Source organism: Daphnia carinata, chromosome 3 (assembly GCF_022539665.2).
Source record: "Daphnia carinata strain CSIRO-1 chromosome 3, CSIRO_AGI_Dcar_HiC_V3, whole genome shotgun sequence".
Classification (NCBI taxonomy): domain Eukaryota; kingdom Metazoa; phylum Arthropoda; class Branchiopoda; order Diplostraca; family Daphniidae; genus Daphnia; species Daphnia carinata.
In genome coordinates, this window is record NC_081333.1 from 6368072 (window position 1) to 6388008 (window position 19937).

Below are 19937 nucleotides of genomic sequence, written 5' to 3' on the forward strand. Positions count from 1 at the left end.
CTGTCGGCAGAGAACGAACTGCCTGTGACCATCTACGAAGATTTTAATTGGAACGGTGCACTGGGCACGAACGGCGAGGATGAAAAATACATGTGATAACATCCGAAAAGTGAATGTCATTTTGAAATATGAACGAGCCAGAGAAGCATAGGACAGTGTTGACTAAGAAAGGGGACGGGCGGAGTGGAAGGGCAAGAGCGATAAAGACATGTAGACTGAAGAGAAACCAACTCAGTTGAAGAAGATGTCGACTGGCAGCGACAAAGTGCTGTTGCTCTTATCGGAACCTAATGCCGTCTATGGATAGATGCTCTTTTCTGTGAAACCAACCTGTCGGTGCTCAGCGCTGACGGTTCACCGTTGATAAAGAAAAAACCAAAAAACCAACTCAGAAAAAAACAAAAAGAAAAAAAAAGAACTTAACAAAAACTCGAAAAATTTACACACAAAATGGAAATCCAACGAAAGAAAAAAAAAAAGAAAAAAGAAAAAGAATAGAAAACTGGAATGAAAACAGAACAAGCCGCTTCGTCGAGCTCCTCTTATTAGAGCTGCACTTCGCCATGTAACAGATTTTCGATAGGGATAGGGACTCCTGGGTTCTTGTCAATGCCAAACACGCGCATTTCGATCGCTGCCATTTAATTGGCAGTGAAGAAACCAGTCTGAGATCTATCATACGAATGTTCCCGCCCTTAAAAACGAAAAGCACATCAACAAAAAAAAGGAAAAAAAAAAAAACGAACAACAAAAACTACAATAACAAACGAAATAGAATAACAAAAAAGAAAAAAAAAAAGAAAGAAAAAGGGGATGACTATGTTAGGCTCGTCTTAATTGTCCCAGCGAATGACAGGAGATAGATGACTTGTGTCTGCTAAGTCTCTGTCGGCTGCCGGGCAAGTGCGCCTCCGGGTGAAGTTCAGCTACCAGACATTAGTTGAACACCAAAAGCAGCCAACTGCTTTCCATAACGAAAGCTATCACAGCCAAATGACAGTCGTCAAATGTATTTACAATGTAATCTTACGAAAGCGTATTGGATTTTTGGACTTAGTTTGTTTTGGTTTGTTTTGGTTTTTTTTTCTTTTATCTCTTTTTTCAAACTAAGCGCCAACCTCGATGATCCTCTGCGCGTTCGTGCGCTTCGCGATCGCAATTACAAAATAACGCGCGCGCGCGCGCGCGCCCGTTCAAAGTGATTTTGATGCACGACCACCAAGCGAACAGAAAAACACTGTGTTTAGCTCTATCCTTAAGTATGACATCCTCGTTCGGCCGGCCTTCCAAAATAGAAATCGCAAACAATAAAGTGAGTCGTGCCACTGTTTGTTTATCGCATTGGGTAGCGTCAGAGCTCCGCGTGACTTGCCGCTACCCTTTTTGGTATACAAACATTAGTAAAGCCTCGCAACGGGTAACAGGTAGTTAATGTCGGTAGGGAGCTGGTTACGTAATTCGGTCTCCCGCGACGTATTTCTGGACCGACGGGTTGAGCCGTCTCGGACGCCTGGTGAGAGCTATCAATGGTCGGGTGGGGCGCGAAACTCATTACTTATGCATTCAAAATAATAGCTAACAACTTCCGTTAGCAGCCTATTTTTGCTGTTCTTCTATCTTTTAGCTATTTATGGACAAGGGATCATAACACTGAAGGAACTTCTTTCTGCCTAAAAAGGCGGCGTTATTTTACACTTAGGATGTTCACTTGTCCATTTGTTTGAATTGTGACGGCGATCATGTTGGGCAACGATAGTGAAAAGCAGCCGATCGATCGAAACGGCTGAGGAAAGAAAGCAAAACAAGGAAGCGCGCGGCTAAACAAGTGCGGCTGTCATCTGCATATCTTATGGCTTTTATGGCCTAACAAGTGGAGGAAGAGAGCGAGAGAGAGAGATTGTAAGAACGGCTCAATTTATGGGCTGCTGCTGCTGCCAAACAAGAAGAAAACTAACGTAAAAAGGGTGAAACAATAAAAAACGATTGGTTGTATAACCATCCACACGGGGCTTTTGTTTCCACTGTCTACAAGCGTTTCCTTTCGGTTCTTTTGACTTTTTTTTTTTTGTTTTTGGTGGCAACATTTTGCCACCCTTTCTCCTTTCTTGTCTTCGTCTTTGCTCCCTTCCTATCCCGTCACAGTTTTTGCGCTGCCAAAGTGGGCATGCCATTCGCGCAATTCACTGGGTTCAAAATGTTTCACAAAAAAAAAAGGAACCATAAAGTTGGAAATAAAAAGAGGCCCAAAAGAACACTACAAGGAAAAAAAAAAAAAAAAAAAGAATGTCTTGAATTTAAAAAATAATGATAATAAAAAAAAAAACGAAAATAAAATAAGAGGAAGTTGGGAAAAGGGTAACAAAGATCTCTCAAGTTTCCTATATCAATGTTGCGTCAAGTGTAGTAGGTGGAAGTAGAAAAGGAGGGTGAAGTTATGCACCCAGGTGACGAGACCTTTTTTTTTTTACGATCGGCCGACGCTCTTCTTTTGTCTCTTTCCCCCCTCCTGTGCTCTCTCTCTCTCTTTCTCCACGTCTCTCTCTAACAGAGGCGGGAACGCAGATAAGACGATGATTGACTTGAAGAAAAAAAAAAACTCGGAGCCTCACTCACATGAGAAGGAAATAAGAAAAGATTTTTTTTTTTTTTTCACCGTTGGTTTTTCAGGGTATAGATTTACCGTGCCGTGTTATTTCACTATTTTTTTTTTTTTTATTCGCTTTTGAGTGTATGTCAGCGAGTGAAAGTTTCGTGTCTAACTTTCTGGCATATCGAGACAGTTGGAACTTGGGGAAGGATACATAGCAAAAAAAAAATAAATAAATAAATAAATAAAAAGGAAAAAAAAGGCTCAAACATTTTGCCGAAAGAGGGAAGAAACTCGCACGCAAACAACGAAATACGAATAGCGCGCCATCCACGTGAAAACGTTCTTTCTCGAACCGCTGAAATTTTTACGACTCGCTCCACACACACACACTCTCGTATCCTTCGCAACATTTTACGCTATTCGCCCTTTTTTTCGCTGCAGCTTTGCCTTTTCGCCAATGCTATAAGGTGTATACGTCCACTCCGATATCATTGAACAAGCAAACAGGTTGTTACCTAATGCAATTGCGATTAGCAAGTCAAACTTGCTCATTGTCCCAACCAATAACACGGTGCAAATCTACGGATAGTTACGGTGGACAACAATACAACACCTGCGCAATAATCAAAATAACAGTGAACGTTCGTTACCTGGGTTGGGCACTTGTCGCTGAAATTTTAAATCACCGTTGGAGAAATGAAAACGTTTCGATTGTACCACTAACCACTGTGGTCAATGCGCCAACAAGCGACAGATGACTCAATCATCGTTCGGCCAAAGGGCCAGAGTTTTTGTTTTGTTTGTCCTTTTGTTTGTTTGTTTGTTGTTTTTTTTTTCAAGACGGTCAACACTAGTAGCGCCTAATGTCAAGTGCGCCGATGAATGTTTTCAAATCACTAAAAACCAAACATGAAATGTTGTCGTCTGAATGATTATTCCGTGATGCGTGCGGTAGCCAACAATTGGAAGTGGTGCGCTGCGTGATGGGAGTGCTGCCGCCTTTGGTACCGACTTGCTCACCAGTGACTGTGCCAAACGTGTGGAAAGCGGGAGAAGTCCTTTCGGTCGTCGAGCTTGCCAGCCTCCAGCCATGCCAGCCCCTACCATGACTGAACTAGCTTATGCTTATGCTACCCTTTGCCTCACGTTGGGGGCCTTCAGCTTTTTTAGCCGTTTCTCGGGCTCTTCTATACGGTTCTTGACGCTCAACAATGAGCTAGAGCAGCGCCCCTTTCTGCTAGAGGCGCGAAGATTCACCAATTACTTTGCATACGAAGTCCCGCCTACTTCTCTCCCCCCCCCCACACACACACCCAACCCCATCGCATCTATACACTAGCTACCCGAGGTTCCCATGCCATCTACTATGCGGTTTGCTACTTTGGACTATGTGATTCTTTGTATGTACCCCTTCTAAAATACCGGCCAACGTCCTGCTCTCGTTGCTCATTACACAACAGCCGAGTCTTATCACTACCGCTCTGAAATCGTGTCCGTTTTCACGTTTTAATGACATTTCAATTTACCTGCAAAAGAAATTCTTCTTCCTGGTTTCGTAAACATCATTTTTTTTTGTCTAAGTTCAGCGTTTCACGTTCCCATGGTTGATCTACATAGTCGGTATATTGAACTGCGTAAAAATCCACTCATTTTAAATGGGGAAAATCAAGAAGAACCTTAAAATGAGCAGAGCTATTCATCTTCTTTGTAGTTTGAATTTTAATGTTTGATGCGCGTTCAAATTCTCAATGAGTGAGCTCGATGAGTGACAAAAATAACAGCAAAACAAAAAAATCGTTACATTTCGATTTGCCAAGGATTTCGCATCACGATCGAGTTAGAACATTGTTAGAAGTGAAACTGACCTAGGTACGGCAAGCCCGCGGTAATGCGTGCGTCAAGGTACGCACACGCATTCAAAATCGCTGAAATTGGCAATGCAATTTTTGCAAAAGTTGAATCAATAAAAAAACTTAAAATTTCAGTGTCGGTCATTTTTTTCCAGCCGATCATTAAGCAATTGAATTTATTTCGTCTTTAGCTAATATCTTTAGTACCCACGATGCCTAGAAAACGTTCCAATCTTGTTAGTCATCGTTCTACTTATTTTCGTTATAACCAAATTTAAAGCATATTCCAGCCAATATAGCCTGGACTATTTTGCTCTGCTTTAAGCTATATCAGTAATTTGATCGCACAGGGGAAATAGGTAAATAGAACAGCCGCTCTGAGAAAACACTCAAAGACGATTGAATTTTAAGTCTATAAGAAATAAAATGACACAACTGTTTTAGGTGCTCCTAACAACCGCAGTAGAAAGTAAATTAAAAATTTCAAAGCTTGACTGATTTTGAGTTGGCCAGCGACGCTTGCCCTGCACTAGACCCAATTGTTCTTTATGCAAATCTGCAGCTGCCGTTGGTGAGGCCGGAGCCGAGGGAAACCTATGCACTTTCATAAACGGACCACCCGCCCTTACGGCCGAAAATGCCGGCACATAAAGCAAGGAGGTAGATGAGCTTTAACCGTTGCGTATCATCGACTATTATGCTTCGAGTCCTTTGTGCTCTCCTGCAACATGGCCTACCGGACATTCTTGGGAAGATCTGTGGATTGAAATGAAAGGCATCGATAGATTTCAGTACTAGCGCATCGACGATAAAGATGTAGCACATTTTTCTTGATAGTTTGCCATTTTGTATGGACCTTGGGCCACTGAGCTAATTACAATAGAGGCGCTAATAAAACGCTGATGATGTCGTGGCGACTTTTACTGCCACATTTTCATCACGTGTAATATCCGACATTACCCAAGGCAAAGTTTTCCTTGATTTGATTGCTTACGCGCTTTTTGGCAGCATTAAGAGGCCTCCACCCTATGGATCCCTTCATTTTTAGAAACTTCAGACATTTTGGACGCGTTTAAGACACAACAGCTATCCAATCTTCTACTATTGCGTGTTTCTGACGAAAGCATGAAACGCTGGTTTACACTTGTGAAAAAGCCCCACTACTTATAAATTGCTCCATCGGTGTGTTAATGCTTAACGGTATAGTTTACGATGTTGCGTTTTGAAAATCATCGTTGTATTCCATTTCTCGACTAATAGCGTGCGGAGGTTACAAAACGCACCACCAGTTTCTATGGTTGAAGCGAACAACGTCGGTATGCAATGGTAGAGCGACACGTTGCATTTGGCAGCGACGATTTTTGCGTCCAGTTTGGTCGCAAATAAGCCAGCACGATCGAGAAAAGTGACAGGTCCAACCCCAAACAACTCCGAAGATAGATAAGATTCAACAAGGTTATTCACTTATTCCCCATAAGCATTTAGTTTGGGGGGGGGGGAGGGAGGGAAATCGCTTTCGGCGTAATAGAGAGCTGCTGGAAGATTGAGACGAGACCCATACCCACCTTGATCTTCATCTCTCTTCAATAAAATCCCCCTACACAGACGGGCGTTAGGGCTTGTGTGCGATAGAAGAAGAAAATCATAGCAACGGCGAAGACAACCTGTCCTGACGACTTTGGCTAGAAACAAAAAAGAAATAAAATGAAAAAAAAATAAATAAATAAAAAAAGCAAACGTTTCAAACTAGGCCTCTTTCAGCCTGTAGGCTAACCGAATCTAGCAGGGTAAGACGGAATAAAAGAGTCGAAAGGTTGAGACGCATTGGAAAGAAGCCAGGTACTCAGAAGTCAAAAACTCAGGTAGGCGTCCCTCGTGCTCATGCCGAGAGGTGGCTCGGCCCTATTCACCGTTCAGCCTGCTAGCTGATGGATGGCGTCAATTGGCTAATGAAATTGCATCAGGGCAACAGGCAAAGAGTCGTTACATGGAGAAAAGTTATTTAATGCCCAATTTTATAAGCACTCGCAGGTTGCTGATGCCATAGGTGTCCTCTACGTTGCGAGTTATACAGACACTGAACTCCACCAGGGCTGCCAGGGCTACTTCGCTTGCAGTGTGGGCATGCGTTACATAGCTCATCGGGATTACAAAAAAAAAAAAAAAAAAAAAAATATTCTTCTTCTTGGAAATGGATAATGTAACCGTCGACTCAGTGAAAGGCGGTGGGCAGAGAAATGTCCTGAGCGCCGATCGAGGCACGCTGGAAAAATGCTGTAAGAAAGCTTTCACTTCGACAGACTCACAACCCCCCAAAAAATAAAAAATTAATAACAATAATAATAAAAACGAAAATATAAATACTGATCGCACAAACGATTTCTCTACAACGTCTCTCTCTCTCTCTCTCTCTCTCTCAAGAGTCAGTCAGCCTACTTTGCCGACATGAGTTTCGTGGCCTTCATCAAACATCGCATCCGCACACATTTCGTCTGGTGCCGTGCATGCGCTCATTAATTCCCTTTCATCACGTTTCCAATCAAGGTTACAATAGATTAATATGCGTTTGATTTTTGGGAAGTTGCTTAACTGCCGCCGATGGTGCAGGATTCAAAACAATAACCTCTACTCTATACAAGAGTTAACTACTTTGCTAATACGTGGCTATTTTTCAATTGCTGTCGTTAAAACAAAATGTATCAATAGAGTCGAATATTCTCAGCCAACTGATGATGAACTGATGCGCGTGAAGGCGCCAATGAAAGAGTGATTTAAAAAGAATGAGTCTTATTCTTAGCGGATAGGGGGCGAATTGCGAAACGCCTTCTTATACCTGAAACAACAGACGTTGAGATCGGGTAGGTCAAAGCACCGCTATTAGAAGTTCGGTGAAACGAACTACAGTACAAAGGCAATCGTCGATCAAAGGTATAAAGCTGTCTTGTTGAAGAACTAATGTCAAATAGACAGCATTATGTTTTGAACCGACTTTTTGATTTGCTTATTAAAAAAAAAAAAAAATACATATACTGTATATCTCATGAAAATTGGAAAGCAAATATCGCACTGTCGAGGTGATACCGCAGTTGTGGATCTCCGACGTGGATGCTGCGTGCAAGCATAACCAGCAGGTCTTGCATATGCAAATAGGGAGATTGGTTCAGGTCTTTGCTTTGACTCTCTCCTTTTTTCATCGTCCTATCTTTTTATGCTTTGCTTCGTTTTTTTGTGATGCATTGCCGCGAGAACAAACTTTCTCCCCCATTTTTTTTTTTTTTTGCTACTTTGGAAAATGCTTTTTACCTTTGTATTTTTATTTTCTAAGGGTTGACGCGTGGGGGTAGACTCGGTTTTCATACACAGACACAAAAAAATGATTAAATATAGAGGAAAAGAGTTGGCATTCAAGTTCAAAGATTAGGGCGGAAAGGCCCGCTGATGAGGCAATAGCGATGCGGGTGATAATCTGGAATGAGAATGCAATCCCAGGGTCCAACGTCGCGGCTATTTGCGCGATGAGCGTCTCCCCAATGAACACATAATCATCTGACTCCAAATATTATAGCGGTATGGGACTATCTTGGAAGCAGCAAGGAATGAAAGACTTGGAGAGTGCTGCGTTAAAAAGAGAAAAAAAAAACCGATGATGGATGAGAAGCGATGGGAATCAAGATCAAACTTATCTTTTGTTTCTCACCAAAAATTTCCCTATAACCTTGGAAAGGTGATGGGGACGAATGCGATAGACGACCGTCTAGCTATATACCAAAAATCTATTGTCCGGCTTTCTTTTTCCTTAATATTTTGGTGGCGCGATAGTTGATCGTGCGATTGTGAACGATTGGGCGTCATCGCAGTTCGACCAGCCTGCGCGCACCGATCTCTATCGAAAATAAAGAAACGTTGTCGTTGAAAAAAAAAACATTTTCTCGTTCCGATGAAGAGCACATCGTCGACGTTGGTACGAAAAAAAAACGGATGTTTCACTTGTTAACTGGAAACATTGCGCCTTTGCACAGTTTTTGCTAGTTTTCGTTCATATGGCTATCGCTGAATCGCAATAACACGGTCAAGCTTATTTCAATTAATATTCAAAGAGGCGGAAAGATAAGCCGTTCGATTGCGAAATAGTAAAAAAAAACAGCTAGGTAGAATTTAATTGGCATTTCTTTTTTCTATTTCTTTCCATCTTATCTTCAAATGTTGTTTCTCAACTTTAGCGTACAGTCGATGCCCCAGTTTCCTATTCTTTTCCTACATTGTGTTCTTTGAAGAAGAGGAAGAAGAAGAAGAAGCTGTGAATGACCATCCGGAGCAAGTTGGGAATGGCAACTTGTTTTATGTACGTCAGTTGTATAGTGTCACGATCCCAATCAAAAGATACCGTCGCAAGATAGAAGACAACTTGCGACAAGAACCTACGAAGTATCATCTCTGGCCGTGGGAAATGTACGTACACTAATCAAAAGTCGAGTTCTCCTATCGGACGTATAACCGTATTCACTAGACGAGCGACGACCCGCAGCCGCTAGCCCATCACCTTTCATTCTCATCATGTTCAGCAGCATCGTTCCGTCTCAGTGACCGGCATGTCTGATTGAGTTGATGTCAACTGTTTTCTATTTTTTTTTTTCTTCAAAACTTCACATTAATTGAGAAGAGCTCCGAGAACGACGTCAACCTCTTTTCTTTTTTTTTCTCTTTCTTTTTTTTTTCTTGTGCCTTTGTGCGCTGAGACGCATTCCTGTCACTTGCTATACAAATGCGACCTGGTCACGGGCTTATTATTGTTTGCTCACGATTATCAATCTGCTTTTTTTTTCTTTCCTTTTTTTTTTTTGACTCATTCGAAAGCTAGCCAAAGTTCCCACGGCTGTGGACGGACAACGCAATCGGGACTAGGTTCGGGAAACAAAATCTTTGATGGATTTATGTACCAATAATTATCCCACTCAATTATCACAATGTGACTAGTCGTGCACGATGAAACTAAAAAACAACTCGGAAGGAACATGTTTTCCGCATTCTAAAAGCACGTCTGCACAACTAACAAAGGCTACTAGACATCCAATCAGTTTATGAGATAGCATGTCACTAATGAAGAGTAGCGCTGCGATTGGGAAGCAAAAGAAATTTGGAGCACGACCGTTCTCAGACTGGCGATCACTAAATTAAGTTTACCGGTGCTACCTTCAGCAATATACATGTATATGCTCATAATGTCGACGTGTTGCGGCTATAGAACACCAGCTGAGCAGTTCTGCGTTCAATAACTGGGAGTAAAATAGTGTGTGTTATTTTTATTTATGGACGTCTTCTTGGATAGATCAAGTAATTCCTCGGAAAGGCGTGTCGGTTGAGATTTCCTGATGAACACGTTATTTGTATTTATGTCAGGACAATGTCTCACTTGTCGAAGATTATTATTTCTGGTATGCTGATTATTAAGTTATATATTTACGTTGCCTCTGTGATAAATTATTCGTCTAACCGGCTAAACGAGTGGTGTTTTGTTAAAAAGCAGTATTTATCGAAACTATAAGGCACTTTCTTTTACGATGTCGTGGGTCAGGTTAAGCGCAAACTTGATGTTGAGTGGACAGTGCCATTTCGATGTGTTTACGGTGCAGCAGAATTTCCGGTGTTACATGTTTCTGGTTCAGAACGAGTGTGCAAAGCGTCAGTTCGTCACTTGCTTATCCTGCCTAACGACTGTTCCATAACCAGCAGCCCCACAGCCGGTTCAGTGTTTGGTTCTGGCTTATTTGTTCCTGTTTATTTGTTCTTGCGTCACACCACCTTCGTGTCATTCATTTGTTTCGCTTGATTCGTTCTTGTTATTGCGGTGACGGCAAGTCCGAAAAATCTGCAAACGGAAGGCCACATTGTGTTCGCACCGTTCATCGCGTGTATCAATGGAAAATAATAATAATGCATAAAACATACAGGCCATCTCGAAAAACGAGTTTCCTTCCAGCTGAATATGGTGGTTGTCACCATAAAACATTTAGCACGTTTACTAATAAAAAAAAAAATGGCTATGCTACACACGCTTTTCGCCTCGGAAGTGTGAAGAGATTACAGCCGGCTCAATTCAAGTTTCATCGTAATCATCCATCACCCGTACGGGTTCATACGGGATGTGATTTTTGATTACTCGTCAGAGGCCCTCTAAAACTTAACACTCAGCTATGAGGCCTAGATGTCTATATAAGATGCAACGATCAATTAACTTCAAACAACTTTGCTAGCGAGGTGATAATTATTGGTGGCGTATTGAACCATTAGGCACTGAGGCCAGTCAGGTACTTATTTCTTTATTATAACGCGAAAAAGGCGATCGCGGACCTTGATAGGCCTACAGCAACAACTTCTAAAATGTAACCCATAAAACGAGTTTTAAAAAGCACTACATTTGCGATTAGTTTACTATTTTCATCCACTTTTTTTCCTGTTAATGCAACGGTAGAAGCTATGCATCATTTCCCTCTCCTTTTTCTTATCGTACTGCCATTTTAGCAGCTTCAGAAATTTATGTTTGCAAGTTTTTAGCTTTAAAAAAAAAACCTGTGCTCGGCACGCAAGAAAATTAACAACGAGTGGGAAAAAGAATAAACATATCATTGAATTGAGCCGACAAAAAATAAAATTAAGAGCACAAAAACGAAACCAAGGGCTCATAGGCAAAGAATCGAAGCGTATGACTAATGAGCTGTCAGGGAGGGGCAGCCGACTTGAGAGCGTGGTCCCCCGATGTTGAATTCTTTTGTTTATGCGCTCGCCGAAGTTAGGGACGCCGACATGTTCTTCAAGCGGACTGTTGCCTATCTATGGCATCGGGGAATTTCGATGCACGGAGGATACCAGCCACCTAAAGTTCTTCCCAGTTATGAAATCCCCAACTTAGATTCCCAACCGTTTGTAATGCTCTGTTCGGATGCATTTGTGCGTCCCACCAGGAAAAAAAAAAAATGAAATGAAAAAGAGAAAAAGAACAAAAAGGGAAGGCATGCGATCTACGTGATTCTGACGTAAGGGACAAAGTTACGGAGGATAGGTGAATGTAGCCGCGCATGCAAAGCGAAATGTCTTGTGAAAACTAAATATTTCGGCCGGGAAAGAGACAAACTGAAACCGACGGCACGAGAGTTTTCTTTTTCTTTCTAAAAAGTGAACGACATAGTATTATAACGATCTAGCGAATGTCTGCTGTCTCTCACATTTTTAATTAGCGCTGTGTAGATTGGACTGATAGATGCCCTACATATTATTTTACTTTTCTCCACCAATGACAGTTCACCTGCAAGTCGCCTTTCTCCGTCTTCACCTGCTGCATTAATATAACATTACAATCCAGACATACCTCATCATTCGGCTCCATTTGAAACGAAATGATAGAGTTACTAGGCTGCCCGGGCTATTTAGGCTTTTTCAAACGGCGATATCGGTGTCTTCCGACAATTTAAAAAATGTTTCTCAAAAAGATTTTACGTTTGGCTATGCGCACGTGTCTGCTTTGGCTGTTTTTGTTCTTCGTTATTTCTTTCTTTTTTGTTTTTCTTCCTAAGTATAACAGGTAACGATGTTACAAGAGTAACATTTAATAAGCGTGTTCTGCGACACTTTTTGTTTGGCGGGCAAGCCCGGTTAGGTGAGTTGTCCAAATCAAAAACGCTTGGCCGCGCTTGTAAATGTAAGTGTTAGTTCACTTAACGACAGGTATATCTTATTTTTTTCTCGGTTCTGGGTAAGACATAACTGGTCTCAACGTGTGCGTCTTATACGTCAACGAACAATCTGCTTTTCTGATGGTCACACACATCCCTGACAGCAGCAGCAATACAGAAACGTGAAAGGCCCAAGTTTCTTCGAAAATGCTCAAACTGTCGGCCCGATAATGCCGTCCCTGACGCTAGCTGCGATGTGTGCAGCAGATTTCGCTTACGGGATCTCAATTGGGAACGAATGGAGTTTGAACCATCACCAGTCGCCCGTTGGTATTGCTTCAGAAAAGAGCGACATGCATTACTAACCTGTTGTCTTCCCCATTTTTCGGACTGCCTTCGGACGACTGCTGTAAAGCAAGAGCTGATTGACGGTGTCCAGGGCTCACAGGTGGCAGTGCGTTGAGAACGGAGCAACCGCCCAAACCGGCTGCATCAACATTTGGATCAGGGTCAGTCCCGTTGACGGAAGAGTAACTGGTATAACCTGATGTTTGTGCGGCTGAGCTCGAACCGTGAGGTGAAGATGCTCTTGTTGGCGCAGCCATCTCGTCTGACTGGTCACTGCTTGCCATGATACGGATACACGGACCACCGCAGTGGGACTTAACGAGGACGCGACAAGACAAGCACGTGGTTACGACTGTTTTACTCCAACCCGTCTACTTGGCCTCTTCCAATTATCTTTGTCTCACGTTCTCTCCCTTTCCTTTTTTTCTTTTTCTTTCTTTCTTTCTTTCTTTCATCTTTTTCTTTTTTTTTTGTGTGTGTGTGTGTCTCTCCTTCCCGCTGCCGTTGCTGGTGTCTTCTCTCAGAGCGTACCGCGGGAGAAATACACGAATCAAAGGGCGGACCGTAGCCCGCAATCCAAAGTCGATGGAAAAATGGAACGTTTGGAGCGCAACGGTCTGTTGCGTTGGTATACACCGCGATCGCCGCGTGCCATCCAAAGTTCTTTGATATTGTTTGGCTACGTCAGTCGAATTTATAGAGACAAAGAAACACAACGAAAACACCGTTGATAGGGATTGAAAGTAGCAACAAACCGCAAGGGTCCACCGAGGTAGACTAACGGCTGCCGCTCAGATATGGCCCACTGAAAAAGGAATGGCTTATCATCGTCAGAATCACTGCTAGGCCCTCGCATCGGAACTCTCCTGCTTACCTGTACCAGTGCTGCGCAAGCTGCTGTTCCAATAGACAACACGCATATTGTAAATAACATGTGGGGAGGAAAAAAAAAATCTTCGAATTCATCCAAAACCGAAACCAAACCGCCCCATGTCCCTGCAGGCGTCGTGTCTGATTCATCTACGTCTTTGCAAGTGAACGCAGAAGAAGGTCGAACATCAAGAGAAGGGAAAGATAGCTGCAAGGAACTTTTCAGCTCTCAACTGCCATTCCACATCACAAGGAAAAACAGGAAAAAAAAACATAGACACACACACAAAAAAGAAACAAAAAACGAAAAAAAAAAAAAAAAACGAAAACAAAAATGTCGGACAACAAAAAAGAAAGAAAAAAACAACACGCAAAAAAGGTAAATAAAAAAGAAATACATTACAAAAAAAAATCTGATAGCGAATTAAAAAAGGCGGGAAATGAATGGTAATGAGGAAAAAAAAAGCAGTAATACAGATGGAGATGCTATCAAATGAAAGTTAGAATATTATTTTAATGGCCAACCCCTACGCAGCTCTCAAGCACCTTTGGTGATTGCATACTTGGTTGTTAAGTAACACAGGCACTTTGACGTGAGCTTTCGGCGGAAATTGTCCGCGCAAACCTTTTAAATAGGAAAACTCCTCGTCTTGGAGAATGAAATACATTTACGTGAATACGGTGAATCTGTTCAAGATTCTTTGTCGCCAACATTCCGCCTTTAGATCGTTTTTTCATTATGCACATCATGTGCACGCGTCATTCTGCAATCCAACGCAACTTGAAATTTGTTCGTATATACGTACGGCGTTGACGTCTTTACTCGAGTGCAAAATAATTGTTCAAATTGGTTGTGCAATCTCAATAAAGCAAGCGAAATAGTTTACACTTGGCGAGAATACAAACCATTCCAGCGTAACGGCCTCAAAAACAAAATTATATCGGCATTGAGTTTTCTTCAGATTTGCAAAACAAATTTGACGCCTAACATGGTGTACAAACTGGACACCGTAGCTAGTAATAATTAGCTTGCAGCCCATTCTTTCAGGATTTCCACCATTGGCGTAGGTGTACAAAGAAATAATTATGTTCCTCACTTTCCGGTGCTATTTTTTTTTTATATTTAACTCATTGCGCTAGAAATGAAATGCAACATTTGTAAATGAATTTCTTTTGCAAGACATATTACATTTGCTTTCCAAAATTACCCGTAGATCTTAAAAACAGTGAAAGTATAAAATAGAATTTTGAATGTTGGTCACTGATTTATTTAAGAAAGGATTAAGAATGTAGTAGGTCAATTGTAGATTGTTTTTTACGTCTGGCACCGGGGATTTTTGGGTTGTGATTTCGGGGTTAAGAACTTCGACATGAAACTCCTGAGGTAATAATTACGTAAACTAATATTTCAATAAACCAGTTCTTAATAGGGCTCCGCAACTTCCCGATAATAGGCTGTAGGAGCATCCTCTTTGGCTTATCTGGAAGCCATTCCAGGATCTTTTCCCACATTCAAAACGGGGGATCCTAAATGCATTGAAAGAAGGGTGTAATCGACAGCATTGAATAAACAAACATCATGTTTTAAGAGCGTTTTGCCGCTTGCGGTTAGGTTTTCCATTTGGCAGCGGTTAAGAAAATGCAAAAAAGATGTTACCACATCCCAATATTTTACCTGAGTCCGAAAAAAAAAACACAAAAAATCTCGCTCGCCAGGTGAAACCAGTAGACGCTTTTCGGCAATGTGATAGAAAAACGAGTTTTTTTAGTTTCACTACTGTTGTATAGAGATTTTGTATACGCAGTAGCGCACCATAACTTACAGCCTATTTACAGTGGCAGGCTGGAATGTGATTTGAATCTATTGTGGTAGTTTTTAAGGAAGCTAACGAGGTTGCAAAAAAAAAAAGGATTGGATATATCGTTGAAATGAGTTACAGGCAACTGATGATGTTATTTTGTTACATAAAACCCATCGTCTAGATTCCAACACTAATAATTTTAATGTAAATGAAATTCGATGTCCTAGCATTTTTGTCAGAGTTTTGGTATTTTTGTCGCTAGGTTAAAATAAGAAATGTCGTGTGGACCAGACGGTATCTACTAATGGCGAATTGCACGGACAACTTTATGAGAATGGTATTTCTTGATTTTATTTGGAAATAAAAAAAAAAACTCGACGGGAAAAAGTGGCAAATACCCTAACAACAATTGCTTTGTTTCAAATGATATAGGCCCACGCGTTTGCATTGACCTATGCATTATTCAATACGTATGTAGACTATTCAAAATAATATTTTACGTGACGGATGGAAAAGCAAAAAAAGAGTAAATCCTATTTCAGTTTTTTCGACCAAGTGAATCTGTCATTGTGTTATTGAATGATCTGAACACCTGTAACAATTTTATTACGTGCATTTTGTTCTTTTGCTCCTAAACTGGTTTACCTTTTAGCCTCAATGATAGTGATGAATGGGCCTAGACGTCATATCACTCATACATGATTAGAACGTCTTTGGCTGAACATACTTTTCCCGACATTAGCTCATTAGCCTAGGTGTTAAGCCCCAAACAGTGACCCGCATTGAACGTTAGAATGAAGAGAATGAGGTTGACGTCTAGGCGAGGATGCTTTTGTACTTATATGGAAACATTTTGTGTTTGTGGAAGGTTAGACTAGTTATGAAAGACGACTACCTACATGCAAATCTTTGCGCTGAAATTATTGCTGTATTAGATGTTTCAACAACTAAAAGTCACTGTTCTCAGTATTTTTGATCACATTCTCGGCATATACCTATTGTCACTTGGTCCTAGAAAACATAACATGAATGTACTGTAACATGTAGTGCAACAGCATGTTATTACGTTGATACGTATCAATACACTAATATATGTGAATAGTTATTTTCAAATTGAATAATTTTTTTTTTCTCTTAGGCACGGGGAATGGTATAGGTGAAGCAAATAGCTACAACTGATAGAGTGTTTTAGTTGTTGATTGAATCTACTTTCTACATGACCGTCGTAATGTCATTTTCTGTCTGAGCGGGAATAAATGCTCAGCATATTTCCATAGCTTTAATCGGCTTTAATAGTTCGTCGTCCCTCATCCATGACCTGCATATATTGTAATACAACTAGTAGCCAATATCATGTAAGATTTTGCATTGGGCAATCCTGATAATTACGCACTTGAAAGACGACCTACCACTCTAGATCAAAACTGGATTCCTGTTGAGGCAATGTAAACTCTTTTCATTTGAATACCGCTTTGTCGTTGGGGATGCGTTATTTAAATGACTAAAAATATTTTTGACATTTTACAAATTACAAAAGTTTACTTTTGCTCCTGGGAATCGATTTCCTTTTATGGGTACTCCCACAGTACCTATGTCGACTAAGGAAATTATCTCATTCATTAGCTATGAACAGAAAATCCGGGGGAAAAATATCCTACCGTCGGAAAAAATGATTCTGTCGTTTGAAACACATTTGAGAGTTGAACAATAAGAGCTTAGTTTTAGAAATGATGACAATGTGGAAAAATTTGTAAAAGCAGTCGTTTTTAGCAGCTCTCGTTCGTCATTGCGTCCTATTTTGGCATCTTTTAAAAGAAAAATCAACTGAAAATTCCAAACGTGCGTGCGTGTGATTGAAAAATAAAAGTTTTTGGTGGTGGTAAAAGTTTAGAAAACACCAAAAAATGGTGTTTCCTATTTTTTAAAAATTATTTTTGCAACTGGAGGCTTACGAAATAGTAAACAATTTCAAAAAATATAATTTAAATTAAATATTCATTCTTCTTTCCAAAAATATGTTTAGCTTTTATTAATATACGATTTTAATTGCTTAGAAAGACACCCCTATTTTGGGGTAACCTGGCTTGGAAACAGGATAAAGTTCCCTGTGCTACATTGTCTCGTATGCCACCATAGGGCCCATGTAAATTGCATATCTTACACTTGAGTACTGAATCATTTGTATGCATTTACCTCCTCATTTATGTTTACCTTTAATCCCCTTGTAGTTTTATCGTTCGTGTGTTTGCTCTATTGTTCAGAAGCGGAAAAAAGTTTAAATTATTTTTGTTTGTATGAAGTTTGAGTTTTATTCTAGCACTATCAATACATTGCTTTCCTCGTACGAAATACATGGAGTCAATTTACCCCCGATACAGGGCAAGTTGTCTTATTTTTTAAAAATCCCAATTACGGTTGTATAATATTAGGATTTCAGAAATGAAAATATGTAATAGAAAGCAATTTTTTTTCTATTTTTTTTTTTTTAATCAAGGAAGGTTTTAAAATATGTAAAGGTGTAGATACGGGATATGAAAAACAAAAAAGTGAGCCGACTAGTACGAGTTTCCCCTATGTTCAATATGTGCATAACCTTTGCGACTAAGTAAGACGTTAACATTGACATTTTAATCAAAACTGTATGTTAAAAAAATATTAGTAGCCAAGACGACAATCATACACGGGAAAACTCGTCGAGCAGCATTCCTTTATTATTATTATTATTATTTTTCTTCCCTTATGATTATTATTATTATTATTGGTATTTTAAAATCCCAATGAGGCACTGTGTAGAGTAAATACGATCTGTACATTTCTGAAATCATTATTCTTTTCAAACCATTCTATTTCTTTTATCAAAAAGAGGTAGACTATATGTCCACTGCTTTCCACCAAATTGTGACTGAACAACGCGCGTAAATAAGGCTATGAAGTACCACAATGAATTAGTTCTCTATTTTGGGATTAGGGACAGTCTAAGCAATTTTAAAAACGTGCAAAACGCCCCACAAAAGCACAACTGCAAAAGTCCAGGCACTGTAAAAGTTTAAATGATAAAAAATATCAAAGTCTCCTACGAGATAGGGTTTCCGTTCAACAAAAATGGGCATCAATATCTGTTATACTTATAGTTTCGTGCGGGAGAACTGACGCCATTTTGATTTTCCTTTTTTTTATTTCTTGGGCATAGGTTTTGTTTTGTTTTTTCCAATGACAAATCGAGTGTCACATGTAGCATTCTTTTTGGAATCGCCATCCCCGACTGGACCATTATCTCGGCTTTGAACTCATGCAAATGAGCATTTCAGTATGTTTAAACCTTCCTTGTACGTCGTTTTTTTCCCCTGCTTGTTTTTTTCAAATAAGGCTTTCGGATGTCTGTTGTCCGCTGATTGGAGCAAAAGCACTCGAGCAGCCATGGCTGCTGTATCCAATTAAATAACCTAAAAAATTACAGTAACTTTGCGTCTTTCTAGATTGTTTTCGAAGTTTCTGATTCAGCGCACAAAAACGCTGTTAGTTGTTAGGTGTTCGTCTTTCTTTGTACTCGCTCGTTGTTCAGAGATTTTATGCTTAGCATTATACGCGACTGGCCGAGTAGACCAATTGTTGTATTCAAAGTTTGATCATGACCGGCATTGGTTTGTCCTTCAGGCTGGTTTTGCTTGACGAGTCATATTTTATTATTAGGCAGCCCGCTTGACTTGATGATCTGTTGCTTCAGTAGAACCAGTTGAGCGAACAGGGAAATTTCCGCCGAATAAAACATAAATAGCTAAACAAAGAAGCAAATCAGGGAATAAAAATCTATAAACTGATTTTATGGCATAGGGCATAATCTTGTTTGCATTTTAGATGATAAAATTCCAGTGAAGATATGATTTATAGCTAAAAGGCGACTTTACACGCAAACACGATCATACACATTAAACTCGCCGATAGCAAGTTCATTTTCAAAGTTGTTGCACTTGTTTTGCTTCTAAATACCTCACGGTTATGTTGTCCGTTTTCGTCCTTTTGCTGTACAAGCAACTGTCCGTAAAGCTGAATCGCCGTTTCATTGTTGTGCTATAATGACTTCCAGTTCACCAGACACGAACAAGCTGGTTTTTAATGAGCTAAATTTAGGCTACTGAAACGAGATACCTGAATGCGCCATGTTTCAAATATTTACATCCAGTTTTTTCTACATGTTTTCGTGACAGACCAAATAAAGTTTTTGGTTCAGTTATATTGCAACAATTGTAAGAGCAGGTGCGCCCCCATACGACATTTTTGAATGTGGATTTCATGGAGGCCTAGGCCTAAAGTTTGTGGTCTACACAGTCATACTCTTTATGTAAAACAACAGAAAAACAAGAATAAGTTAAATTTTTTGAATTATTAATTTCTGCTACCAGAATATAGCCACACGTTGTTCAATGCATTACAATTTAATTTACGTTAGCGTCGAAAGCATTGACGGGACTTCAAGTCAACGACTTCAGTCCTACATAACCTGGCCAATGAGCAATCCCTACAGGAAGAGTTTTCCAGGCTGGAGCGAGTAATTGAATATGTAGGGTGAACGCACTTCGAACAGTAGAACAAAGGGATGATGACATCTGAATTTGATGACAGTTGCAATATTACCTTCCATTCGTCACGCTATAACATGGAGTAAATGCATGTAAAGAACTTACTATACTCATATGCGTTTGTTACGATTATAATTATAATGGGATGTTATGAAATTGGGTTGCGAAAATACTTACATAGTAAAAATGTACACAATATGTTGGGAAAAACAAAATTTTTAATGTGAAAAACC

The 19937-nt window shown here is 40.2% G+C and overlaps 1 protein-coding gene across 3 annotated transcripts in view; it reads right to left on the minus strand.

Annotated features, from left to right (window-relative positions):
- The window catches only part of LOC130685337 (protein grainyhead-like), a 28710-nt gene extending 15971 nt beyond the window's left edge, over positions 1-12739 (minus strand). For 2 of the 3 annotated variants that reach the window (XM_057508630.2, XM_059494453.1), the window contains exon 1: positions 12474-12739. In XM_057508630.2, coding sequence (XP_057364613.2) covers positions 12474-12739 — 266 coding nt within the window. Of the gene's footprint in view, positions 1-3240; positions 3704-12473 lie in introns of those variants that run through there. The other variant, XM_059494454.1, reaches the window with a different exon arrangement.
- Between the last annotated feature and the right edge of the window lie 7198 nt (positions 12740-19937).